We start from the raw sequence: 26,295 nt of genomic DNA, 5'->3' as shown, positions 1-26,295 counted from the left end.
CTATTGGAGCTATCTGCTCTAATACCATTCCCTTTCTATTTCCCCATTGTGCCTTTACTGGTGTTCGCTTCCCACATTTCACTACGCTGAACTGTCAGCGGGTTCTCCTGCATGTAGTATACATGCAAGCAACCACAACTGTTTGTGGGACATTGTCGTACGCAATTGGCTGCCACGTTTCACCCACAAGAACGAAACATACACAAAACATACGGTCAATCCACTTTACAGCACATCCTGTGAAGCGCTTTGAGATGGCTCGAAGACGCGATAAGGCGCTGTATCAAATGCAAAGATTATTATTATTAGCAACGGCAAACTGACTTCCCAGAAATAAGCCGTGTCTCGCACAAGAATTCGGCCAGTAAGTGGTTGTTAAGAGTCAACGTGATGGAGCGAGTCATGGCTATATCTGGGTTCCCCAGTATTTCCAATGTGGCCTTACAATATCAATCATCAAACAGAATTAATATAAACCAATAATGTTCAAATGCCTCCACTGTACTGGTTGTGCTGTTATGAAAACAGTTTCGACTGGATCCTTTCAGTAAATTGTTGCTAATCACGCCCAAATCCTTTTCCTTTTTCATGGTTTATTGTGTTCACCCAGCTCTTGTTTCCTGTTCCAATGTTCACTGCATTACATCGAAATACATCCGTCATTCCTTAGTCCATCCATTGATTCTGTCCAACTCCTGCTGAGTTCCAATTAATCTCTCTTAGCCCACTCGTCAACCAGATACTTTGGTGCTGTACTCTGATTGTTTTATTAAATTAAATGCTGTTGTTTTTCAATGGGGACCATGGGATTTTCAACTAAACTCTTAGCTTTGTCAGTGACTACCTTATATTTATATTTATGCCCCTTTGTAATGGACTTACCAATACGTGGAAGCATTTTATTTATATTCGCTTAATTGCACCCTTCGATTCCCTTCTCCAAAAGGTATGTGCACACCTTTAAGCGTATGTGTGTATACTTTTGTGGTGTGTGTGTCCACCTGCTTGCTACTTACTCACCCGTTGACCAGTGGAAGTAACCTTGCCCTGGCACCTCCCTACCTTACTGACCTGCTTACACCCCATTCCTCCACCCGCCCGCATTGCTCAGCTGGCTCATCGTCAGTCGGCCTCCTATGCATCCCTCGTTGCCCCAGCTCCACCATCGGCAGCCATTACCCCTCAGGACTATGGAACTCTCTGTCTCAATTCCTCCACCTTGCCCCCTCCTTGCCCATCTTCAGATCAGGCCTGAAGTCCTACCTCTTCAAATGTGCCTATGGTCACCTTCCCTCTCTCCATGGCTCACCATCAAGAGCTCCAAGACGCTACCCTGCACGAAGGATGCTATATAAATACAAATTGTCATCGTTGTCATAACCCTATGTAATCTTGAAGACCTCAAAACAGCACACAGCTGAGATAAATTTGTTGCTCATGACAGGTTTAGTACCTGGAACAAGCTGGGTTATAATAAGGTCAAGTCTAAGTGAGCAGCACTTTACATCAAAGATCCTATTAAAGTGGGCCTAATGTTCTACTGGGCTAACTCAATGCCATGTCATAGGTGGAACCTGGTTTTGAATCCAGACCAGAGTGGCTCAAAGCACTTCACAGGGTACGCTGTGAAAGTGCCGTGACCTGGTGTATGCTATTCACCTTTACGCCTGCATGCTCTGGGACTCTACCCTACGTGAGAGGCGCTATATAAATGCAAGTTGTTGTTCTTGTTGATGTTCTTCCAATTGAGGCAGGCTACCAAAAGTCTCCTTCGAGCCTCTGGGTAACTTTAGACAAATGGGGTGAAACAATCACTTAGTGAATTGTTCCAGTTTCTTAGTAGATGCTTAGGCAGCGGGGTGTCTCTAAGCTGATCGGAAGTCTCCAAGTACATCCTGACCATGCTTCGCTGAAGACTGCAGAACGAGTGTGTGTGTGTCTCTGTTTATATGCGTGACCCAGCACTGAATCGAACTCCCACTTACTCAACTCGTTACTTCATGTCCCATCACCCACCTATCCGTCCGCAACATCCTATCAGCCAAAACCGATAGGAAGGGGTTTGAGCCCCATCTAGCCCAAGCCACCTATGAGTCGATGTGGTTTCATGGCACGTGAATGCCCTTTAATGCTGCACTAAGTTGACAAGTGTGGGAAGCGGAATATGTCCTAGGTACATAGGAATAGGAGTAGGTAATTTAGCCCCTCGAGCCTGTTCCGCCATTCTATAAGATCATGGCTGATCTGCATCTCAGCTACGATTACCTGCCGTTGCCCCATATGAACCTTGATACCCTGACCTAACAAAAATCCATCCACAGTTCAGTTTGCTTTTACGAGCTTGGGACAGAGGCACTTTGCTGGGGGCAAAGTAAAGGGAGTTTTTCTCTGCATCTAATCGCTGTGCCTATTAAATGGAAAGTATCTGATGCTCACAAAGGAGTCCATTCCAAGAAAAAATAATCTAAGTTGGGGCTATTTGCGGCTTTTCATAATGCATTCCTAGTGATAATTATGATAAGGGACGTGCAGATAAACAGGATACATTTCATCTCAATAAATCACAAGAGAAGTTTGGATGAGGAAGCCCATTTGATCTCATTCCTTTCAGAATACACTCCCTGATGTCCTCCCATTGTAGTGTCAAACTGTGTGTTTTTTTAAATGAATCCAATGTCCTGGCCTCAACCATCACTCCTGGCACCCTGTTCCACTCTGGATGAATAAAAACTTCCTGTTATCTGCCTTGAAATTGTCCTTTGCAATCCGTGAACCTTATGTCCTCCTTACCTCCTGCCTTGGTGGGTGTGAAAATATTTTTTCTGGGTTAATCAACCCCTTCTATACCTTTATAATGTCTCAGAGCTCTGAGGATGCATTGGGATGTCCTCCTGATATGAAAAGGGCTACAGAAATGTGATTTGTTGCTGAGTCTGTCAAAGATGGATTGTTGGTCATTTCAATGGAACAGGCCAATGCATTGTTGTGTGGTTTAAGTTAACTAATCGAGACACCAGAACTTACACTACGACCTTCGATGGCCTCAAGCTCCAGCTCACATCCTTCTCCTCTCTATACCACGTCTTCAGTAAGAATAGTTGGCTAACTCGGGCAGGGCGAAACCTTTGGCAAGTTTCCTTACTCCACACGCATCCGTTTACCTAACAGTGAGCAGGAACCCGGCTGTTAGCTGATGATGGATCGCTTACCTGGGGCAATAATACCTCCAAAAATAAATGAATAATAACAGTAATAGTCTGCTCACTCGCTCCACGCTTGTTTGTGGGACACTGCTGCGCGCAACTGACTGCCGCGTTTCGCCCACAAAAATATACAGTCAACTTACTATGCAGTGTGTTCTGTGAAGCGCTTTGAGACGTCTCAACGGCGTGATAAGGTGCTGTATCAAATGCAAGGATTATGATTAGTACTGTTATTAACTCGACAGTAAGCTCTCCCACCCAACTCTTGGCACTGGGTTGGCTCAGTGGTCTGGTGGGACCCTTGACTTTGTCTAAGTTTTTTTGGGGGAGCATATTGAAAAGTGCAGTTAAAATACTTTGGACATTCCTTCCGTGACCTCTTGTTTGACTTTGCTAGGATCTCCTCCCAAACCCGTTTCCCTCTCCGCTGGGCTTCATGCATTTGAGTGCGGCCGGCACAGAGTTTTGTTTTTGTTGTTCAAGACTTCCTCTAGGAGGAAGTACACCTCAGTATCAAGGAAACACTCTGTGCGCTAGCTCCCAGCGGACTCTTTCTGCTCTGCACTCAATCCTGCAGAGTGTGAGATTTACACACTGGTGGCCCCTGGCCAGCAATTTGCACGTTAAACTGAGCTCTTCACCTCCAAAGTTCACCGGCAACGACTTATAACAGTAATTATAATCCTCATAATAATCCTTGCGTTTGATACAGAGCCTCGTCACGTCTTTGAGACGTCTCAAAGCGCTTCACGGAATGTACTGTCAAGCGAATTGACCGTATTTTGGCGGGGGGGGGGGGGGGGGGGGGCGAAACAAGGCAGCCAATTGCTTCAGTGACAAAAATAACAGTAAAAACCGTGAAATAAAGATAAATCTAGAAAAGCAATTCAGTGCGCAAGTGCCAAATATTACCTTGTCTTTCTCTGTCGATCGCCCCTGCCTTAAGACCTTCAGTATTTTTTTTTAACCGCACTTTCAGCTTCCTCCTCCCCTCTACCCCACAGCTCTCTCTCTCTCCTCTCCTCAGCTTCCTACCCCCTAACTACTCCTCCAGCTCCCCCCACCACCCCCAACTTTTTAGTCCTATCCCACGCCCAAGTCCCCAGCCACAGTGTGAAGTATTTTGAGATGTACTCCTGATGTAAAAACCACTTATGTGAATGTAAATTGTTGTGGTTGATACACTGTGGAATTCTAACTCTTCCCATCTATTTTCCATTACTTTAGGCATAGGGGAACTTGCTCTTAAAACAACAACTTGCATTTATACAGCACCCTTCACGCTGGTAGCATCCTGGAGGAGGTACATCTCAGAGTGCTTTACAGAGGAGACGGGGTTGCACTGAGTAGGGAAGAGAGGAATGAGGATCCAAGGGTATTGATCAAAGACTTGGTTAAAGCGAGAGGTTTTCGAAGAGGAGCTTTGGAGACAGAGAACGAGCAAAGAGATTTGGAGAGATGTGGATAATATAGATGGAGCCACTCTTATAGGTAAGAACCTATAACCTATAGGTAAGAACCTATAAAGCATTGTGTGCGTGTCAACCTGGTACAGTTGGCTGCACTCTTGCCTCGGAGTCAGAAGGTTGTTGGCAGTGAGCTCAATATTGAGACTTTGAACTCATATAATAATATAATAATCATGCTTGCATTTGATATAGCGCCTTATCACATCTTTGAGACGTCTCCAATATTATTATTTTTCTTGAAGGAATTACTACCCCGGAAAAGTGATCCGCCATTCGACTAACAACCAGGTTCCTATTTACTGCTAGGTAAAAAGAGGCGTTGTGGAGTAAGGAAACCTGCCCGACATTTCGCCCTGCCCAGGAATCGAACCCAGCTCCACTCCAATGCCGTGCTGGGGATGTGCTGCATTGTCGGAGATGCTGTCTATCCCACGAGACTTTAAAGCAAAGCCCTGTCGGCCTGGCTCATGTGGCTATTTGAAAAGAAAAGAGAGTTTCTCCCGGTGTCTTGGCCAACGGATAAAATTGGTCACTCACTTCAAGGCTGTTTGTGCACAAATCGACAGCTCTGTTTTCCTACAAAATACACAGTGACTGCGCTTTACAGAATACATGTTGAAGCCCTTTGAGATGTCCTCCCGACACGAAAGGTGCCATACTCAATGTAAAGACTACTGTGAAATTGAGCAGCAGCGTAGCGTGTAGGACAGCTTGTGTGTCGCAAGTCTAACGGGACCCAAATGGTATAGAATTGTTGACAGGAGGTGGCGTAATACAGGAAATCATTTACAGAGTCAAGTCAAGACGATGCAACTCTTGCAGATTAGATGTTTCCTGAATTCGCAAGTGGAGTTTGATTTGTCTGCTCCCAAATCAGCAATGCTTTTGTACGTTACACCGGGAATGCAAACGTGATATTCCCACTGTTACACAGCCCAGTGATGGTCGTACGTCACATGACGATACAACACCGGAAGTCATCAGGGGCTTAGGGTGGGTTAGAGATACATCCCCTGCCCCTCTCGTTCGAATTACAACAATAACTTGCCTCTATACAGCGTCCTTCTCGTGTCTTGACATGAGAATGATGCTTTATGATTCGGGTGCGTATCCCCGACTGTCCAGCACCTTGGGACGTCCCCCGCACGTGAAAGGCGCTACACAAGTATAATTTGTTGTTGTTGTCATGAGAATATACTATCCCTGAGCTCTGCCGTCCTCAAACACATATTTAACACCGTAGATTGATGAAATCTTGTAAGCTGACTCCTGTGCTGTTGCATTGTGATGGAATTGTAATGGAAAATTATCGAACATTTGTCCCACTCTACCTTTGAGTGGTTGCACTTGTGAAACTTATTTATTTGCCGGAAATGAATAGGTAGGTTCTGCTCTTTTCCTTATCTGATGTCCTTGCCTCTGTCCAGGATAGTTCCGTGGCAAAGAGGAATGTGCAACAGGTAGCCCGTGTTATGTCAGATGCAAAGCATGGTGTGTGTCGTCTGTGCGTGATTATCAAGTGACCTGGTTGAACGCTCGAGCGAGATGGTCTTTATTAGGTGAGGAGTAAAAACAAAGAAAACGCCATCTGTGAGCCACACCAGTTGTTCTTGAAGTTCGCGAAAACTTGTTTGTTCCTGTGTATAAATTCGGCCCTCTAGACCAGCCTGAAATTGGAACGGATCCAGAAGAAAAGAAAGAAGAAACTACTAAATCGCTACTAAGTTACAGTATATAATGATAAAATAATCCTTGCATTTGATATAGCGCCTTATCAGAATACACTGTAAAGTGAATTGACTTTGTATTTTGTGGGCAAACATTCTGTGAGTCCCTTTGAGACGTCTCAACGATGTGATAAGACGCTATATCATATGCAAAGATTATTATTATTATTAAAACTTCTACAACTATGTATTCTATTCTCCAGATGTTTTTACATATGTTTCTGGATCATACAAATCGCTATATAAAGGTTGAAAAATTATGTTTTGCCTGTCTGTGTTGGCTTGATTATCTCATTGTCGCAAACCACACAAAGACTCTCAAATTTTAGAGGAAATTCATTTAAAATAAACAATATTGATATACAGTGATCACTGAGTCAACAAGGAGGCGACTGAAGGCACTGTCGAAGAGAAATGACTTCGGGCATGATTTGAAGATGGGCAAAAAGAAGGAAATATGGAGGGATTGAGATTGGACAAGAAGCTCTAGAGATTGGTAGTGGGTAGTGGAGGGGGGTGTGCGTAGATCAGGGAGATAAGAGAGGTGCCAGGGCATGAAGAAATTTGAAAGTAAGAGTGAGGATCTTGAAGTCTATCCGTCCTGCAACAGGGAACCAGCGGAGCCTGGCAAGCACTGGGGTGATGGGAGTGCAATTAGACACTAACAGGAAATCTCTATCCTCTCTTGGCTGTTTCCTTTTGGCCAGTCAGGTATTTGATACATGCAGAAACCCATCACCGTGCTTAAGCGTATCCAAAATCCAAACCAACAGAGAAGAGCAATAAGACTTTGATCCCAAGTGCAAAATCTTTTTTTTATTTTCCTTCACCAAGTGCCATCTAGTAGTCTGATGAATAATAACAACAATAATCCTTGGATTTGGTTCGGGTCTTCGAGATGTCTCAAAGCGCTTCACACAATAGTGACTGTATATTTCGTGGGTGAAACTTGGCAGTCAATTGCTCACAGCAGTGTCCCACAAACAGTCATGGATTAAGTGACCGCATTTTTTTTAGGGATTATTATTACCCTGGAAAAACGATCCACCAATCGACTAACAACTAGGTTCCTACTTACTGCGAGGTAAACAGAGACCTGTGAAATAAGGAAACTTGCCTAAGATTGTGCCCTGCCCAGGAATCAAACCCAGGTCCTCTCACCTGCGAGGCGAGTGCTCTCACAATTTGGTTAAATGAAACTAAAACACCACCGCTTGCTTCTATATTCTTGTGAAATTTACATTTGATCCAAACACTAATCCAAACAGCGCTTTGGGATGTCCTCCCGACGCGAAAGGCACTCTCTATAAATGTATTTTTGTTGTTGCTGTTGTTGTAATGTCTGTCCGACCTCCCGTCACGTTAAAGTAAACAAGATTTCCTGCCCTCCAGGTAACTGCCCCGGGATCGACGAAGCTGGTAATAACTTTTTATTGCTTTCAAACCGAGCCGATTGTTAGATCGAAACATTCGCTGAGGAGAAAGGCGAGAATATTTCTTCACAAAAACAATTCTTTGAAAGATTCCCAAGTGGGAAAACTTCACTGCCGCCCGGTTCCAACGCTCATATTTTGCAAATCCATTGTACCATTTTTCTCTGCGGAGAATGTTACATTCTTAGACCGAATCCAGTCCCCTGACAGACAGACAGTATTGTGCTCACTTGCTCAAGAAATTAAAATACAATGAAGTTACTCCGGCTATTTATGGTGGAAAGGAAACTTGGAATAATAAGCGAGGAAACTGTTCTGTCACATGCCCATTCTGTAAGATCCAGCCTCAACAATGATGAACCTTGCTGGGTTTCTGTTTACAGTCTGTTGTGTGACCTATTGAGTTTAAAGGTTAAGTGAATATATTGACCTGACTGTGGGTGTGACCGCTTTCAATCTGTTACAATGGTCGTTAGACCATTTGAGGTTTTACTTGTTCAATTGTTTAATCGTGCGTTCAATCTAACAACTATGTATTGATGGTTCGGAAGGTTACCTATCAAGACGACTGGGAGCAGTCCTTTATCTTAATAACAATAATAATAATAATAATAATCGTCTTCGAGACGTCTCAAAGCGCTTCACAGAACGTACTGTAAAGTGAACTGACTGTATATTTTGTAGACGAAACGCGGCAGCCAATTGCGCAGAGCAGCGTCCGATAAACAATCATGGATTGAGTAAACAAATTATTATTATTTTTTAAGGGATTATAACCCCCGGAAAGCGATCCGCCAGTCGACTAACAACCGGGTTCCTACTTACTGCTTGGTAAACAGAGGCGTGTGGAGTAAGGAAACTTACCTAAGGTTTTGTCCTACCCAGGAATCGAACCCGGGTCCTCTCGGGCGAGTGCTCTAACCTCTACACTACAGGACTCCTCTCCATCAACGCTCTAACTCCGGCAATTAACAAACAAAACTCTCTTTTAAAAACATTAAAAAAATGTGATCCTTGCATTTGATACAGCGTCTTCGAACCGGGGGAATGTTTCAAACTCTACACATCATTTACTGTTAAGGGTATAGTAATTACTGAGTATTTTGCAAGTGAATTTAACTTTAACCGCAAGTTGGCAAGAGCCAAGCCTGGTCTCTTGCCAACCTGCGCCTAATACTTTCTGGAATTAGGTAAGCAGGATGCATCCCTCCAGGGAGAGAGAGAGAGAGCGCATTCCATTCCAATAATCTATCTCTGGAATTTCCATGTGTAGATGCGGGAGGCGTGGAATTCTCATCTTGGTTTGGAGACTTTTAAGCAACGGTGATGGGTTTCCACCCGTGTCAGACACCCGCCCGGCTGACACACCCCTCCCTTAAAAGTAACCGTAATGTTAAACGAAATGAAGTAAAAGTCGTGGGCTATTAAGTAGTCGAAGATGTGCTTTTGACCTAATGGAAGGATTCTGGTAAACCGTTGCCAGCGATCTGGTGTGTAACAGTGATCTCATGCACTTAGTATCAACAGGGATTATCAAGCCGTGTCCAACTAAAGGTCTGGCTTTGATCCGCGGCCCTAGTCAATGTGTGCACGTGATTGTATATAAAGAAAAACACTCTGACCACTCAGCACTAAAACACAGGCAGTGCCAGAGAACACAGTGTTTGAACAGTGTGTCAGAGGAGATAAGGCCCACCCCACACCCCCCCCTTCTCCGCAGATCTCTGCCTGGGCTGCAAGATTAAACCTGGTTGTTCCTGAACTGTGGAATGTTTCCCCTCTTATCTCCTGTTCCTTTCGCGTGGAAACATGGCCCCAAGCTTTTGGACAATATTTACTCGGATTCCCGTCTCTACTGTCTGCCGTGTTTGCATGTGGATGTCATGGTGACCGCTGGCCTGGAATCTGAAGCCACTTGAGCACTCAATCTTTTCTTTACGCCGATAAAGAGATACAATTTGCTCGATGCTTTTTGCACTTATTCCCCGAATAGCAAGACTCAATCCACGAGTGTTTGTGGGACATTGCATTGCTGCCGCGTTTCGCCCACAAAATATACAGTCGATTGACTTTACAGTGTATTCTGTGAAGCGCTTTGAGACGTCTCGACGACGTGATGAGGCCCTATTATCAAATGCAGCAATTATATTAATAAAACTGCTTGGAGTATTTAAGTTAAACGGTTAGAATGCTTTTTGCCTTGAATATCATTGAAGGCATTTAACGCTGTTGGAATACTTCTGTTAGGAATGTGACTGAAAGGTTTCTTTGATGCCTGGCTCCCTTTGGTAGTACTGGGAAGCAGCAATTCATTGTCATAGACGTCCGATGAGACATTAAATCAAGGTATATTGTCGGAGATGTCAAATGAGGCATTAATAATAATAATCCTTGCATTTGATACAGCACCTGATTATGTCTTTGAGACGTTTCACAGAACATACTGTAAAGTGAATTGACTGTATATTTTGTGGGCGAAACGCGGCAGCCAATTGCGCACAGCAGCGTCCCACAAACAGTCGTGGATTGAGCGACCAAATTATTTTTTTTGTATTAACTCTAGTATAGCTTCAGACGGGGGTTATAAAGATTCTGTGGCCCCGTGTGACCGAAAAAGAGACGGAAAGCTTCCCTGGTGTCCTGACCCAACAATCCCTGGCTCGGCTCAGTCACTGCCTCCAAGTCAGAAGGAAAGATTTTGAAAGAAAGTTCTATTGAAATGAAAATGTACTCTCGCCCACAGAGTTTGGGTGGGAGCTTGGGTGGAGGGGAATTGTTCAGAAACATTTATATATATATATTTAGGAAGCTGGACAGGGTTGAATAGAAATAACAATGGTTCTTGTTCAAGTTTAGACAATGGGACGACCTAATTTGTACTATTTTAAAAAAGGGACTTATAATAAAACTTAATCATTTTAATTTAGGAACTTGTGTGGAATATAAACATCAGCCCCAATGGGCTAAATAGCCTGATTCTAGGCTTCTACGGTATGAATTTGGGAATAAGGGATCTTCCTTGAACACATAGTCCAGGCTGATCCTCCAGTGCTGTGCTGGGGGGGGGGGGGGGGGGGGGGGGCGTCCTTCAGATGAGATGTTAAACTGAGGTCCTGTCTGTCTGTTCAGGTGGACGTTAAAGATCCTGCGGCTCTATTCGAAAAGAGAAGGGAGTTTCCCTCTCCCCGTGTCCTGGCCAACAATCAACGAGCCCCCCAAAAAATAAGGGTCATTCACTTTGCGGCTGTTTGTGGGACGTGCAAATTTGACTGCGATGTGACAAGACACTATATCAAACGCAAGGATTATCCTGCTTTATTATCTGAGCCCTGAAAGTAAGGCTCCTTCCGGCAACCTGAAGACATCTCAGTCATCTCTCTCTCCGACCAATCCATTGGAGCCGAGAATCGGACAGGTGAGAATTCCAACCAGATCCCTTTTTTTTAAAAGGAAAAGAAACAACAAAATAAAATCCACCTTTCGGATTCGAAAATAAGCCTGTTGCAAGATTTGAATGGGAACGTCATACAATCCAAATTACAATACAAAATTACATTTGTATAGTGCCTTTCACATCTGGAGGACGTCCCATGAATAAAGAGGGTGCCTCTATTCTGTGGAACTCTCTCCCCAAAATCCCTCTGCCTGAGCCCCTCTTTCTCTGCTTTCAAAGCACATCGAAAAACCTACCTCTTCACTTCTGCCCTGTGTCAACTCTTATCTAACCGCCCACTTACTTCCCATTTTTACTCAGCTTTCTGCTCCGTCTCTGTGATCTCGTAATCTTTCCCCTCCCGCACTCCCAACCCCTTGGCTCTCCCCCTCCCACAGCCAGGATTGTCAAATGCTTTGAGACGTCCTCCTGAACGTGAAAGGCGCTGTAGAAATTGTAAATTTGCATTGTATGGTCACGCGCTTTGAGATGTTTTCCCCCGTAAAAGACCCCGTATAAGCGCTGTCGCTGTCGTCAGCAAATTTTGCACGGAAAGAAATCCGTTCAATAAACTCGCTGAGAGCCGACTCGAAGCGCTGCGCAGGATTTTACTGTGAAGTGTAGTGACTGTGCGTTTGCGGGCGAACTAGGCGGCCGGTTTGCACACAAACAGTCATGAAGTGTGCTACCATTAATGAATTTAATAACCGCAGCAGCTTGTGTTTATGCAGTGCCCTCCACGCAGGTAGTGTCTCGGAGCGCTTAACGGTGGCGGAGCCTGACTCCGAGCCGGCGGGGGTGGGGTGGAAGGGAGGAAGAGGAACGTGAGCATCGTCGAAGAGGAAGGTCTTTAGTCGTGATCTGAAAGAGGGGAAGGACGGGGCAAAGCGGAGGGATTGGGGGAAGAGTGTTCCGAAGCTACCGTTAATAAATTTAACCCCTCCCTCTCTCTCTCTCTCTCTCTCTCTCTCCCCCACCCCTCTCCTTTGTGGGTCAAAAAATGTGATCTCAACGTTTCTCCAGTTGTGTGGCTATTGCTTTCACCTCTTGATAAGGTGCCTGACCGGGGCAGTGCGAAGTAAGGAGAGAATGGCATTGGAGATAAAGGGGATTAAAAGCAATCTTATCCTGCCGAGGATTCCAATCAGCTCTGCTGTGGAGCCTGCAATTCATCATTTCCCCTGGGCTTTTTTTTTCGCGGGGAGGATCAAAAATCCACAGTAATGTTATCTTTAACAGAAAAGCCCACCATTCTGCATTCCCCCCACCCCACACCCCTCAATGGTCTTGAGGCTAAGACCATTTCAGGCCTTAGAAGCCATAATTCCACTTAGCCTTAGCCTGTAAAGCATTGTGTGTTTCCAAAAAGAATGAGGATTGTTTCATGATTTAAGACTTAATTTAAGATTGTTTCGTGGCTGTTTGTGGGACACCGCTGCAGGCAATTATGCTGCCACATCCGACTATAAACACAGTCACTCCGTATCGCAGTAAATAGTGTGAAGCGCTTTGAGACGTCATTCTGATGTGATTATAGGCGCTACGCCAAATGCAAGGATTATTATTATTATCAATGCTTAGAATTGTGGAAAACTCTTAGATTCAGTGTTAATTTGGAATAATAATAATAATAATTATAATCCTTGCATTTGGTATTTCATGCTGGAAGGACGTCCCCCAAGTGCTTCACGGGACGTACTGTAGATCGACTGCACATCCCTGATTTCTGGGGAACAGGGTTATTGTGTACCGGGGGCCCAAATTCCCCCCTTGTCTTGAGTTCAGCAGCAAACTGAGCAAGAACAATAAAACGCTAATAACAGATACACTCGACAGAGAGAGAAACGTAGCTATTAAGCCAACAAGCTTCTCCAGCAACTACCGGCCTCAGCAACTGGGGCGAGTCCAATTTTTTTAAATATGTGTCCCCTGGCATTTGGTTTACAAAATACGGTCACCCTACTTTACTGTAAATTGTCGCGACTTGTGTATTTTTTGTAGGCAAATCAGACCTGTCCTGTTTCTGAACGGCATGATGACCGAATAAATACTAATAATCCTTGCATTAATAATAATCCGGCGCCTTATCACGTCTTCGAGATGTCTCAAAGCGCTTCACGGAATATACTGTTAAGTAAGTTGACTGTATGTTTTGTGGGCGAAACGCGGCAGCCAATTGCGCACAGCAGCGTCCCCACAAACAGTCGCGGATTGAGTGACCAAATTGTTAATTATTTGTATTTATTACCCCCAGAAAAGCGATCCGCCAATCGACCAACAACCGATGACCGAATTGAAGGATTTTCCACAATTCCACGCGATCGTAACATTTTAGGACTCGATGGAACTTTGGAGGCTCCGCTGTCCCTACTCCTTGTCGAAACTATCTTGACACGCCACGCACAGCTGGTTGCTGCCCACCGTCTAATCCAACCCGAGTAGATTGTTTACACTGTCCAAGCAGAGGCGAAAAGACAACAGAACAGGAGGAATTCCGCTTTCTTGCATAAGTTCTGAGAAGTCAAGGATTTGCTCAACGCAGGCTGTGTGATAGGCATCTGCAGGACACTGCTGTGCGCAATTGGCTGCCACGTTTCGCCCACAAAATGTACAGTGTACAGTCAATTCACTGTGCAGTATATTCTGGGAAGCGCTTTGAGACGTCTCGAAGACGTGATAATAATAATAATCCTTGCCTTTGATACAGCACCTCATCAGGTCTTCAAGCCGTCTCAAAGCGCTTCGCAGAATATACTGTAGAGTGAAGTGACTGTATATGATCAGGCGCTAGGTCAAATGAAAAGCTTATTATTGTATCATTAATGATCTAAAGACATGTCCCTAGCAGGCGATAGACTCTTAGCATCTTATCAGAAAGGGCTGCGATAACAAAATGTCCCTCCCCTCCCCCCTCCCACCCACACAAAAAAAGCCTTTCGATTCCTATTAGCCAGAAGCGAGGGCAAAACCGTTGTTTGTAACACACAGGGACAAACCTCGTTTCAGCATAATCCTTTCCAGTACAATAACTCAGCCAGACAAGACCCCTAAGTGCCATGCTTTCCCGGTGACCGCTTATTTTGTGAAGACCTGTCTTGTCTTGTCCCGCCATCAGCTCTCTAAACTCTCTGAATGTCAGGCTCCGCAGGAATCCCAGTGGCGAGCCTTATTGCAGAGACAAGGGAACAAAAGGCCCCAGTGAAAGGTTGGCCCCTGGCCCCCTTCAATACCGAACTGGCCCGCACGCATGATCTCAACACTCCCCAGGACTGGATTTACACAGACCACCAAACCAGGCGGAACTTTTCACATGCAAATCCTCCGCCGGACAATACCTTGCGGGTCTGTCTCTTTCAGCACAACAGATGTCAAAGATGTTGAGTGGCTTGCAACATACCATTGTAATAATAATAATAATAATGATAATAATCCTTGCCTTCGATATAGCGCCTCATCACCTGGTCGAGATGCCTCAAATCGCTTCACAGAATATACTGTGAAGTGTAGTGACTGTGTATTTTGGGGGCGTAACGCCACAGCCAATTGCGCACATCAGTGTCCCACAACCAGTCGTGGATTTGAGTGACCAATTTTTTTGATGTAGATTAAATACTACAGATAGGAACCAGGCGACCAAGACAGAGAGAGAGAGAGAGCGAGAGAGAGGGATAGGCACACACGCGCACACACACACACATAGGGAGATACCACGCAACACAACACGGATTGACACCTACGACATTTACACGGCGAATTTCACCTCCCAAGGCTGGACAGTGGGAGAGGAACAACAACAACAACTTGCACTTATATGGCACCGTCCACGCAGGGTAGCATCTCAGAGAGTAGCAGTCGGAAGCAAGAGCCTGGGATCTTTCTGATCCGCAAGGCTGAGTGCCAGGGCCATACAAGCGAGTGGGGTTACTCACGGGGGCTGTCAAAGGAAAGACGCACATTCTCATCCAAGCACGAAATGTGCCTCAATCGTCTTTCCGAGCGCCCGGCCCACCAACAATTGGACTCTTGTCAAGTCTCACCAACAGGCTTCACCAGTGCTTTTTACTCTAATTCCCCCCCCCACCCGGTGTAAATCACGTGCTTTTGTTTGGCCTTTTCTGTTGTGCCTTTGATTCGATTACTCAATGAATGATTGCGAGCTCGCAAAACACTCAAGTCACTGCTATTTACTGTCCCTTCCCAGTTTATGGCAGATCTGAGCCTAGAGCTGATTACTACATTACAATATATTTATACTTTACAGTATATTCTGTGAAGAGCTTTGAGACGTCTCAACGACGTGATAAGGCGCTGTATCAAATGCAAGGATTATTACTATTGAACGTATGACAGAGTAATTGTGTTTGTGTCAGGAAAGGGAATATCAGAGTGTGAGGTTTCTTTGCTACCAACAAACGCCACAACTTGTATTTGTACAACACCCTTTCACGCAGGATAGCGTCTCGGAGCGCTACATTGTGGTGATGTTGGACGCTGAGCAAGGGAGAAAGGGGCGGGAGAGGTGACCATAGTTGGGGTCGAGGAGGTAAGTTATAATAATAATCCTCGCATTTGATGTAGCGCCAATCACTTGAGGCATCTCAGAACGCTTCACAGAATATATTGTAAAGTGGCTTGCGTGTTTTGTGGGCGAAACGCGGCAGCCAATTGCGCACAGCGGCGTCCCACAAAGAATGGTGGATTGAGTGATCGCGTTATTTCATTTCGGAGGGATTACGTTTTAAAATGGGGTTTAAAGGATAGATAACGAGGTGAGAGGCGGAGGGGGTTGAAGCAGGGATTTCCAGTGGTGAGGGGGGCGTTAGTGGCTGAAGCCACAGCCACTGATGGGTGTCCTGAAGGGGTCGGGGGAACATGCAGCAAAGCCTGTAAGCCAACTGAGCAAAGGGGGCAAGCAGAGGAGTGGGGTATAAGCAGGTCAGAGAGTTGATAGGACTTGGAGAGAAGGAGCCAGTGGAGCCTGGCACAGCTGGATCTGGGTGATCCAAAGAAAGAAATATTGCTGTATTCTGCAAGGTTTAGCTTGTTAAAGTGGTCTCAGTTCCTCGCTTAACGTGCCCCATCAGCAGATTTTAACTCGAGGATCTTCTGCGGAAATTCCATCTGCTCATTAACTATCAGCGAGGTGCCTGTCCTCCCACACGGGGAGGCACAGCAATCCTCCCAAATCACACCCATGTCAGAACTGTGCGTGAGATGGAACAGTTGCCTCGTACACCCAAGCTGTCCTTTGACCTCTGGAAAGCAATGAAACCGCCCTACATTCAAAACGAAGTCAAGCAAAGGCGCTGACTCTGCTGGTGCCTAGGCTGTGGGCTTCTTTTGGTTGGGATGTGGGAGATAATAATAATAATAATCATAATCCTTGCCTTATCGCGTCTTCGAGACGTCTCAAAGCGCTTCGCAGAATATACTATGCAGTGGATTGACCTGTGCATTTTATGGGCGAAACGCGGAAGGCAATCGCGTCCAGCAGTGTCCCAAAAACACTCGTGGATTGGGTGACCAAATTATTATTATTATTAATTAATTAATTAATTAATTTATTTGAACCAAGTTGGGTCCAAACAGATCCTTTTCACTTATAACCATAGTAGGAACTCCCTCCCTATACCCCTCCATCTTCCCCGCCAAATCTAACTAACGATAATCATAATAATTTGGACACTCAATCCACGACTGTTTCCCACCTACAAATGGAAATGCCAGAGATAGATTGTTGGAATGGAACCTGCCCTCTCTCTCTCTCTCTCTCCCTGGAGGGACGCTTCCTGCTTTACCTAATCCTGGAAAGAACTGGGCGCAGGTTGGCAAGAGCCAAGGCTCGGAACAACCAACCTTCTGACCCAAAGTCGAGAGTGCTACCAACCGAGCCGGCCAGGCTGACTTCACAGAAACGTCATAAACCCTCCAAAAAAAAAAACTGGTCACTCAAACCATGGCTATTTGTGGGACACTGCTGTGCTCAAATGGCTGTTGCGTTTCACCCACAAAATATAGAGTCAATATTCTGTGAAATGCTTTTGAGACATCTCAATGATGTAATAAGGCACTCTATCAAATGCAAGGAAAAATACTAAGATTAAGTGATTTATGGTAATTATTATACATCCGCTTCCTGAGGAAAAGGCGTTTGATACTTTGATGGCAGCTTTGTTTCCTTGGGATATAGGTAAGTCAAAAGAATGACTTATTACCAAATGTCACTACTGTAAACCTCAATCCGTGCACGATAAGGGAAAAAAGAGAGAATCCCCATTAATATCATGCCAACTCGTCAAAAAAGTGCCATCATTCAAAAACGCATTTCTCTGCAATCTATCTGCGGACGTTTGAGAACTTTCAGTTCCACGGTGATCTCTTTCCTGCCGCCCGTGTGGAAAAGATTATTTTTAGAGCGCATGCACATATACAGGAAATTAATTAATTCAGTCAGTTTCCTTCGGTTTCGCGAGTTTTAATCGTGCTCCGACCCAGCCCTGCGCAAAATAGGATCAAACTAACGCCTGCTGAGAACCAGCACAGCTTTACTGCAGGCCACTGTCTTGTCCAGCCCTTTGTGAACCACAGCAGCAAAGCCCCGTAAAGCCCTTCGCTTAAGGTTGACGTCCATCCGGTTTGCGTGAGGTTTCTGTCACGTTTCTGTGAAGTCAGCCTGGCCGGCTCGGTTGGTAGCACTCTCGACTTTGGGTCAGAAGGTTGGGTGTTCCGAGCCTTGGCTCTTGCCAACCTGCGCCCAGTTCTTTCCAGGATTAGGTAAGGCAGGAAGCGTCCCTCCAGGGAGAGAGAGAGAGAGAGAGAGAGGGCAGGTTCCATTCCAACAATCTATCTCTGGCATTTCCATTTGTAGGTGGGAAACAGTCGTGGATTGAGTGTCCAAATTATTATGATTATCATTATTTAGATTTGGCGGGGAAGATGGAGGGGTATAGGGAGGGAGTTCCTACTATGGTTATAAGTGAAAAGGATTTGTTTGGACCTAACTTGGTTCAACCAATACGTTAGAGGACTCCACTTGAAGTTTGATATCTTTAGCTTTAACTTACACTAAAGCTACCACGGATATGAGGACGCTGTACTTGCTGCAGTCCCACCCGTCTCAATTTCACTGGCAGAGCATTCAAAGAAAAATTGCCTTTCCCAGAAAGCTGCCTGGTTTGCCTATAGATAAAGCGGCTCTGTGTGTGTGTGTTTGTGTGTTTTCAACTCCTTCATCTGAACCCTCACTCGTTCAGTTTTCCCTATTCTCTGCAACAGCACCGACTCCGCCATTGCTCTCTCCCCGCCAGGCTGCCGAGACCACCCCATTCATGCCTTCTTCACGTCCATGTTAAATGACCAACTACTGACTGTCTCCTTGGGCAGGAGCTAAGAGGGTTCTCCTTGAAGCTGAACTGGCTCCAAGGTGACATATTTGGCAATGGAATGTCGGAATCGAGCCCAGCCCTCTGTGACGGTCTCCAGTCCGGTTCCTGAGCCAGGCGGGTCTGCAGTATTCCAGGGCACTCACTGCTGATAACAGCACAGCCCGGCCTGGCTCATCGGCAGGACCTGGAAGGGCAGACCAGTCACTGGGGGTAGGGAATCCTCCCACTCAGCTCCTGTTAACCCTGCAAGCCAATGCCCTAACGGGTAGGGTGGTCCTAGCTAGACAAACAGCAGGAAAGTTGGCCAGACAACTTTGCTTTCAATAGCAAGTTATATGGCCTGCTATATTGAACATCCTGCTGCTAACTGCCTGCCAGCTATTCTATACAATTGTCCCACAAACAGCCACGGAGTAAATGATTAACTTTATTGTGTGGGATTTGGTGGCCGGGATCTTTGACATCCACCCGAACAGGCGGACGGGACTTCAGTTTAACATCTCACCCAAAGGACAGCACCACCGACAATGCAACATAACCCCAGCACTTCATCGGAGTGTCAGCCTAGACTGTGAGTTCAAAGTCCCGACGTTGGGGGTGGCTTGAACCCACAGGGGTTCGGACTCAAGTGGCGAGAGGGCTACCGACTGAGCCAGTCTTGTCAAAAGCTTTGTTCTGAGAGAGAAAAAAACAAGGCAAGTGTTTTGGCCTAAACAGCCTCTTTGATTCACTCAGTTTGTCAGTGACCGTGACAGAGCTCAACATCTCCTCGTCCCTGCCTGGGTTTCTCAATAGGGCAATGGCAGTGAGTGCTGATTAACAGTGGTACTGAGGGGACAGGGATACTGTCCTGGGGTGCAGCTTCTTTACGCAGCAGGTAGGGGAGCAGCCCCCCTTTCCCCCCCCCCCCCCCCCGACGTGAGAAACTACAGTTTGCCAGAAAAAGAAACGACTTCATTAATCACAGGCCAAAAATAAGCTTGGAAATGGTTCTCTCTCTAATTAGCAAGACGCAAAGAAAATAAAAGATTGCCTTCCCGTTCAGCGCGCATTAAAGTTGGAAGGTTTGGATTTATAACCCGTATAAATCCAACGGAGCAAAACTCGGGAAAGGAAATCTATTGTTGTCCTAGTCTGACGGTCCCTCTGTGATGGCTCCCTCCCTGATGACAGGTCCAACATGTCAGTTCTAAAAAAAACATTTCTGTCGCTCGCTCGGTAGTTTTTCTTTTAAATTCAGACCTCCTCGAGATCCATGTTTGTTTGTTTTTAATCAGCGCGGCGGCGAGAAAACAACTTACGGGCGTCATTAAAACAACAAACAGCTCGGCAGACAATAATGGAGACTTAATTGGATTAGAGGCCGAGGGAAGCTTGCCAGCCTGACTTTTAACCGTGTGTTTCAACTTGGAATAAATACTAATCATTCTCGCATTTTGATGTAGCGCCTTATCACGTCTGCGAGACGTCTCGGAGCGCTTCGCAGGATGCACTGTAAAGTGTAAATGACTGCGTATTGCGTGGGCGAAACGAGGCAGCCAATTGCACACAACGGCGGCAGGAATACCCACTAATCTATGAGGCACTACCTCAAGGGGTCCCTTGATTGCCACAGCGATCCGAACCATCTCCCAACACCCTAGGGTGCAGCCTGACCAGAGGGCTGCATAGCTTGAGTGTGACTTCGGATGACTTCTATGTGACGCATTTTGTGATATAGCCCTGCGTCCTGTTTGCTTTGCTTATTGCTGCCTCGCGCCATTTCATGGTGATGATAATAAATGTAATAATAATCCTTGCAATTGACCTAGCGCCTTATCACATCGTCGAGGTGTCTCTAAGTGCTTCATGGGATGCACTGTAACTGTGTGCATTTTGTGAGCCATGTGGAGCGACAATGAATAGTTAGGATCGAAGGGAACTATCGCTTGGGATATTTACTATATCGGAGATTTCAACTTTCACCTCAACTTTTTATTGAACGTTGTGAAATCTAGGTAAAGGGCCACACTCCACAATTCAGCCTCGAGGCAGCGAGATTGGCTTTGGTTTGCAGGGAGGAGGACTTGCCTCGAGTGGAGGACAGCGTATTCGAAAGTTGGGAGGAACGGGGGCAGCCATGTTCATGAAAAATAATAATAATCCTTGGGCTTGATACAACTCCTCTCACGTCAAGGTAATAATAATAATCCTTGCATTTGCTATAGCGCCCGATCGTCAGAAGTGCGACTCAAAGCGCTTCACAGCATTTACTAAGGAAGTGGAGTATCTGTAGGCAAATTCGACAGCAAAATTGCACACAGCAGTGTACCACAAAATGCCGTGGAGTCAGTGACCAATTTTATTTGGGGGTGGGGGAGGAATTGTTGGTCAAGACACCGAGAGAGAAAAACTCCCTTCTCCTTTTGAACAGTGCCGTGGGATCTTTAACGTCCCCCTGAACAGGCAGACGGGACCTCGGTTTAACGCTTCATCCAAAAGACGGCGCCTCCGACAACATATCCTCCCAGCGCTGTGTTGGAACGTCAGCTTAGACTATGTTAGTTCAAGTCCCGATGTGGGATTTGAACCTACAACCTTCTGGCTGACGTCTCAAAGCCCTCAAATGTGTCTAATTCCGTAAAGGGCTTCAACCCTTTTCACTTGAGATCACTAAAAGATCGTAACATGGATAAGGAAAACCCTTTGGCCCACCTAAACTTATTCTTGCAGAACACAAACCTAGTATTTTCCAATCAGAGCATCAAGCCATTCTCAAATGATGGTAACACACTCCAGCCATTAATTAACTGCTGTAACAAAATACTCGTAAATCTGACCTAAAGTTGTCTTTCACAAGCCCACTGGACATGTTATCTATATTAATTGCACCAACCACCCCCAAACTGCAACCAGGGCAGCTTGAAGTCTTAGCTTGTTCATCAGCAACAACAACAACTTGCATTTCAGGCTATCAAGATCTTGGAGGGGGTGCAGAGGAGATTTATCAGAATGGTACCAGGAATGAGGGGACTTTAAGTTACGTGGAGAGGGTTAGAGAACCTGGGATTGTTCTCCTCAGCGCAGAGAAGGTTAAGGGGAGATTTAATAAGAAGTGGTCAAAATTCTGAGGGGTTTCAGTAGAGTAGAAAGGGAGAAACTGTTTCCACTCGCAGGTGGTTCAGTAACCAGGGCACATAGATTCAATAGAATTAGCAAAAGAACCAGAGGGGAGATGAGGAGATTTTTTTTTTAACACAGAGAATTGTTACGGTCTGGAATGCACTGCCTGAAAGCACGGTGGAAACAGATTCAATAAGAACTTTCAAAAGGAAATTAGCTCGGTGCTTGAAAAGGAAAGATTTGCAAGGATACGGGGAGAGCGCGGGGGTGAGATGGGACTGATTGGGTAGCTCGGCACAGGGACGATAGGCCGAATGGCCTCCTTCTGTGCTGCAATATTCAAAAAAAATCATATAGGGTCTCGGAGCCTGACACCGAGCCGGGGGGGAGGGAGGAGGTGAGGTGACCGTAAACATGGTCGGTACATTCGCGAAACAATACAACCCTTTCCTACGATTAGGCGCGTAGCTCCAAGTGGGATCCAAGAAACGCTTTTATCCAGGAAGAATAACCCCCGTTTGAAATTGTATTTTTTTTTATTCGAATTGTATTTTTTTTTTTATTTATGGTCTCGGTTGCCGGGGAGCAAAGCAGAAAACGCCAGAGCGACAATCCTCTCATCACGGTCTTGACGTCTGCAAGATCGAAACATTTCCGATCGGGTTCTCCCAAGCAAGGGGTGTGCCTTCGAAGCCGTGTTTACGCTGCTGGAAGCAAATCTCTATCGCTGACAGCAGCAGAGAGAGATGAGGAACTGGAAAGATGATTGATGCTTCCCACCGGTTCCCTGCGCTTGTCTTCACCCAAAGGTGCTCGGGGCTCGGATATCGGGCATTTGTTTCGTTACCTTGCCGCGCGCAAATTTGCTGCCGCTTTTTTTCCCTACTAAATACGCTTCACTTTGCTTTATAAGAGTTATCCTGTGAAGCGCTTTGAGACGCCTTCTTGGCGTGAGAGGCCCCCTGTGAATGTAAATTGTTGCTTCCAGTAAAACCTTCTGAGGGCGCTTTAAATGATAATAATCCTTGCATTTGATACAGCACCTTATCATGTCGGTGAGACACAGAATATACCCGTAAAGTGAATCGACTGTATATTTTGTGGGCGAAAGGTGGCTAACAATTGCGCCCAGCGCTGACTCGCAAACAGTTGTGGACTGAGTGACCGAATTATCATTGGGTTTTCTTTTTGAAGGGATTAAACGTAAATCGATGAATTGACGTTTCCAGTAAGATCTTGCGAAGCGCTTTTGAGACATCTTCCTGACGCGAAAAGCACTACGTCAAACACAAGGATTATCTTAACGGTGCAAAAAAAAAGCCAGCCGTGCGACTCGCCCTTTGATACGTTAGAGAAAGGTTCCTTAAGTTTGTGAGGCGTCTAACGAAGCCTTCGGAGAACGTTAATGGAACCATCTATGAGTCAAGCCCAAATGAGTTTGTGGCCTGCCTCATTTTTTTTTAAATCGCAGTCTAGAGATCGATGGGCTCTCTCACAAGGTGGACTTCAGCATATTCGCCCTCACGTTGTGTTGCTCAAAAGGTAAGCGTAAGTACCTCTTAACACGTCCCTGTTTCACTATTACATTGCCCAATTTCTGAGGGTGGAGTCCTGTTGCGATTGTGCCGTCGCCGTGTGTTTGTACAGGGAATGGACACTACGTTTGAAATCTCAGGCAAGGTATGAAGATGAGCGAGCAATGAGGGGACACACCAGTTGATCAGAGAACTTAAGAGAAGAACTAGCCTGTTCGTATTGGTGCGGATCTTAACTAACTGTTAAGGGGAAATGATAACAATCCTTACCATTTGATACACCACCTCATCATGTTGTTGAGGTGTCGCAAAGCATCTACACGATTTAATAACAACAACAACAACAAACAACTTGCATTTATACCAGTGGGGCAGTGGCTGATATAATCACTGCACTGCACTTTAGAGTGTATCCTGTGCAGCGTTTCGGTATGTCCTCCTGACGTGAAAGACACTATACCAAATGCAACGGTTATTATAATTATTATGCACACACAGAGAGGCAGAAAGAGAGAGGCAGACAATCAGCAATCGGCAAGAGAGAACGATAGACGTAGACGCACATACAAAAATACAAACATCTGGTATCCACACTTTTTTCATATGTACAGTGGATGTGGTCCTAGATTATGTGGATATAAGGCTCATAAACTCATGGTTGTACTGTGTAAAGCTGTGACTTCAGAGGGATAATAGCTGGTGAAAGATAAACCACCCCCCCCCCCCACACCTACCCACCACACACAGCAAGACCCCCATCATCCAGCAAACGCGGTATCCCTCACACCATAGGGAACCTTTAACAGTAACATAACAACCACAACAACTTGCATTTATGGATCGTCCTTCTCGCCGGGCGAAACCTGTCCCGCCCGGGAATCAAATTTATTTTGTTTTTTGAAAGAAACAACACTTTCTGCTTCTACCGCCTCCCTCGGGAGCCATTTACTAGTCGCTCACTGAAGAAATAATAATAATCATCATAATAATCCTCGCAATTGACACAGCGCCTTATCACGTCGTTAAGACGTCTCAAAGCGCTTCGCAGAATACATTGCAAAGTGTATGTTTTCTTTACATACAGTATCTATGGGCGAAATGAACACAGCAACAGAAAGAAAACTCGGAATAAACAACGTTTTTGCACAGACAATTCTAACAACTTCCTGAGTTGGCATTTGTATACAAAACTTAGCAAAAGTGCAAATTAACATCACTGTGAGTGGAGAGAGAGAGAGAGAGAAAGAAAAGAAAGGGCTCGATTTCTCATTTCATCTCCTTCTAAAATAAATTGAACACTCCCAAAAGAAAAGAAAAAGTTTCTCTCACACAATGGGGGGGGAAAAAAAAACCTCTTTAAAAAACAAAAGTTGTGGACTTACCAACAAAACACAAGACAACCAAACTCCTCATTCCTTCTCTTCCAAAAGGATTTGTTCCCAGGCTCTGATGCTGTGATGTTGCCATATATATGTATATATAAAAAAAGTCTATTAAAAGCTTGAGAAAATCTACTTTGATCTGTAATTTTTGTCACAGGTTAAAACTCTTCATGGATTTGGAGACTGGAGGGCTTTTTTTATTAAGGGTGTCTGATCCAACCTGAATGATGTTCTGTGTGTTCTTGTGTCCTTTCTCTCTATTTCTCTCTCTCTGTGTGTGTGTGTGTGTGTCTCTCTCTGCTGTGTGTGTGTCTGTGTAAACCTCTTGGTTGTCCTAGCAGCCCTATTCAATTGCTGTTCTGGGTCAGAGGATGTTAAATGACAATAATAATAGCTCAGCTCAGCCCAGCCCAATCCCCTTTGAAACCCATCAACACTCAGTAAAAAAAAAACCACCCCTCACTCACCCCTTTTAAAGGGAAGTCATTCACTTTGGCTTTCAGCAATCTCACTGGAGTTAGATTTTTTTTTGCTGAACTGCAAATGAATTAAAAAAAAACCTATGTATATATATATATACATACACATATAATACTATTTTTTGGAAAGTAGATATTTCATGGGTGTAAAACAATATTTTTTGCAATTTTTTTTCTATTTTTAAAATGGAATTTAAATATTGATTTAAAGCCAATCCACTTGATGGTTTATTCTGGGCAGCGCTTTGAGAACGTCTCGCCGACGTGCGAAGGCGTTGCTGGAATGAGTTGTTGCTTCTCAGCTTCGCTTCTTCCTCTCCCGCCACTCCCTTCACGAAAGCCCCTCCGATCTCGCTTCCGTGCCGCCCACAGCACAGAAATAGCCCTGGTCAAAGAGACCAATGACATTCTGTCCATCTGCGACAGTCTCAATGATGTGACAACAACACCACCAACAAAATGACATTTGTATTGTGCCTTTCACATCGGAAGGATGGCGCTATATCAAATGCAGGGATTATTTATTATAGCGGTAGGTGGAATTTATTTGCGGTATTTCACAAGAGTTCTTACACTGACTTACAAACTGGGGTCTGTCTCTGAGGAGGAGTAGCCGTTACAGTGTTCCACAACTGTTTGTGGGCGCAATTAGTTGCCATGTTTCGCCCACAAAATACGCAGTCAATTCACTTTACGATATACCCTGTGAAGCGCTGTGAGACATCGATAAGACGCTATATCAGATGCAACAATTATTATTAATTGGGAGGAAGGAGTACCTTTTGGATTATTTATTTTCTCTTTGAAGAGAGGTTTTAACAGTTGTGTCTGGCCTCCTCTTGTGCTGTAACTTTCTACGATTCGATGAATTTCAAGAGACATGCTCGAGTTTATTTGCGTGTGGTAAGAAGGCAGCTTAGAATTTAATAGGCAGGTTGGGAGATGTAATATTAAGCGGAGATTCATGGCTGCAGGAATGTAGTTCAGGGATAGCCTGATGTATCTTTTTCATGAGTCAGAGAAAGACATTTCTCTTTATTGTTGCCTGTGTTCACCCACAAAACACCTCGCCACTCTGCGTTAAAGTAAATCCCGTGAAGCGCTTTGGGAAGTCCTCCCGACGTGAAAGGCGTTGTGTCCAATGTTA

The 26,295-nt window shown here is 45.1% G+C and overlaps 1 protein-coding gene across 1 annotated transcript in view; it reads right to left on the bottom strand.

The window, feature by feature from the left end:
- The window catches only part of LOC103177063 (cell wall protein DAN4), a 40,784-nt gene extending 15,620 nt beyond the window's left edge, over positions 1-25,164 (bottom strand). The window contains exon 1 of the mRNA XM_007891023.2: positions 24,670-25,164. Within this exon, the coding sequence (XP_007889214.2) occupies positions 24,670-24,754 (85 nt within the window). The 5' untranslated portion in view covers positions 24,755-25,164. The remainder of the gene's footprint in view (positions 1-24,669) is intronic.
- Positions 25,165-26,295: the final 1,131 nt, after the last annotated feature.

Source organism: Callorhinchus milii, unplaced genomic scaffold (assembly GCF_018977255.1).
Source record: "Callorhinchus milii isolate IMCB2004 unplaced genomic scaffold, IMCB_Cmil_1.0 Scaffold5, whole genome shotgun sequence".
In the NCBI taxonomy this organism is placed as follows: Eukaryota; Metazoa; Chordata; class Chondrichthyes; order Chimaeriformes; family Callorhinchidae; genus Callorhinchus; species Callorhinchus milii.
Note: the sequence above shows the minus strand (reverse complement) of the source record. Positions and strands in the feature narration are given on the sequence as shown.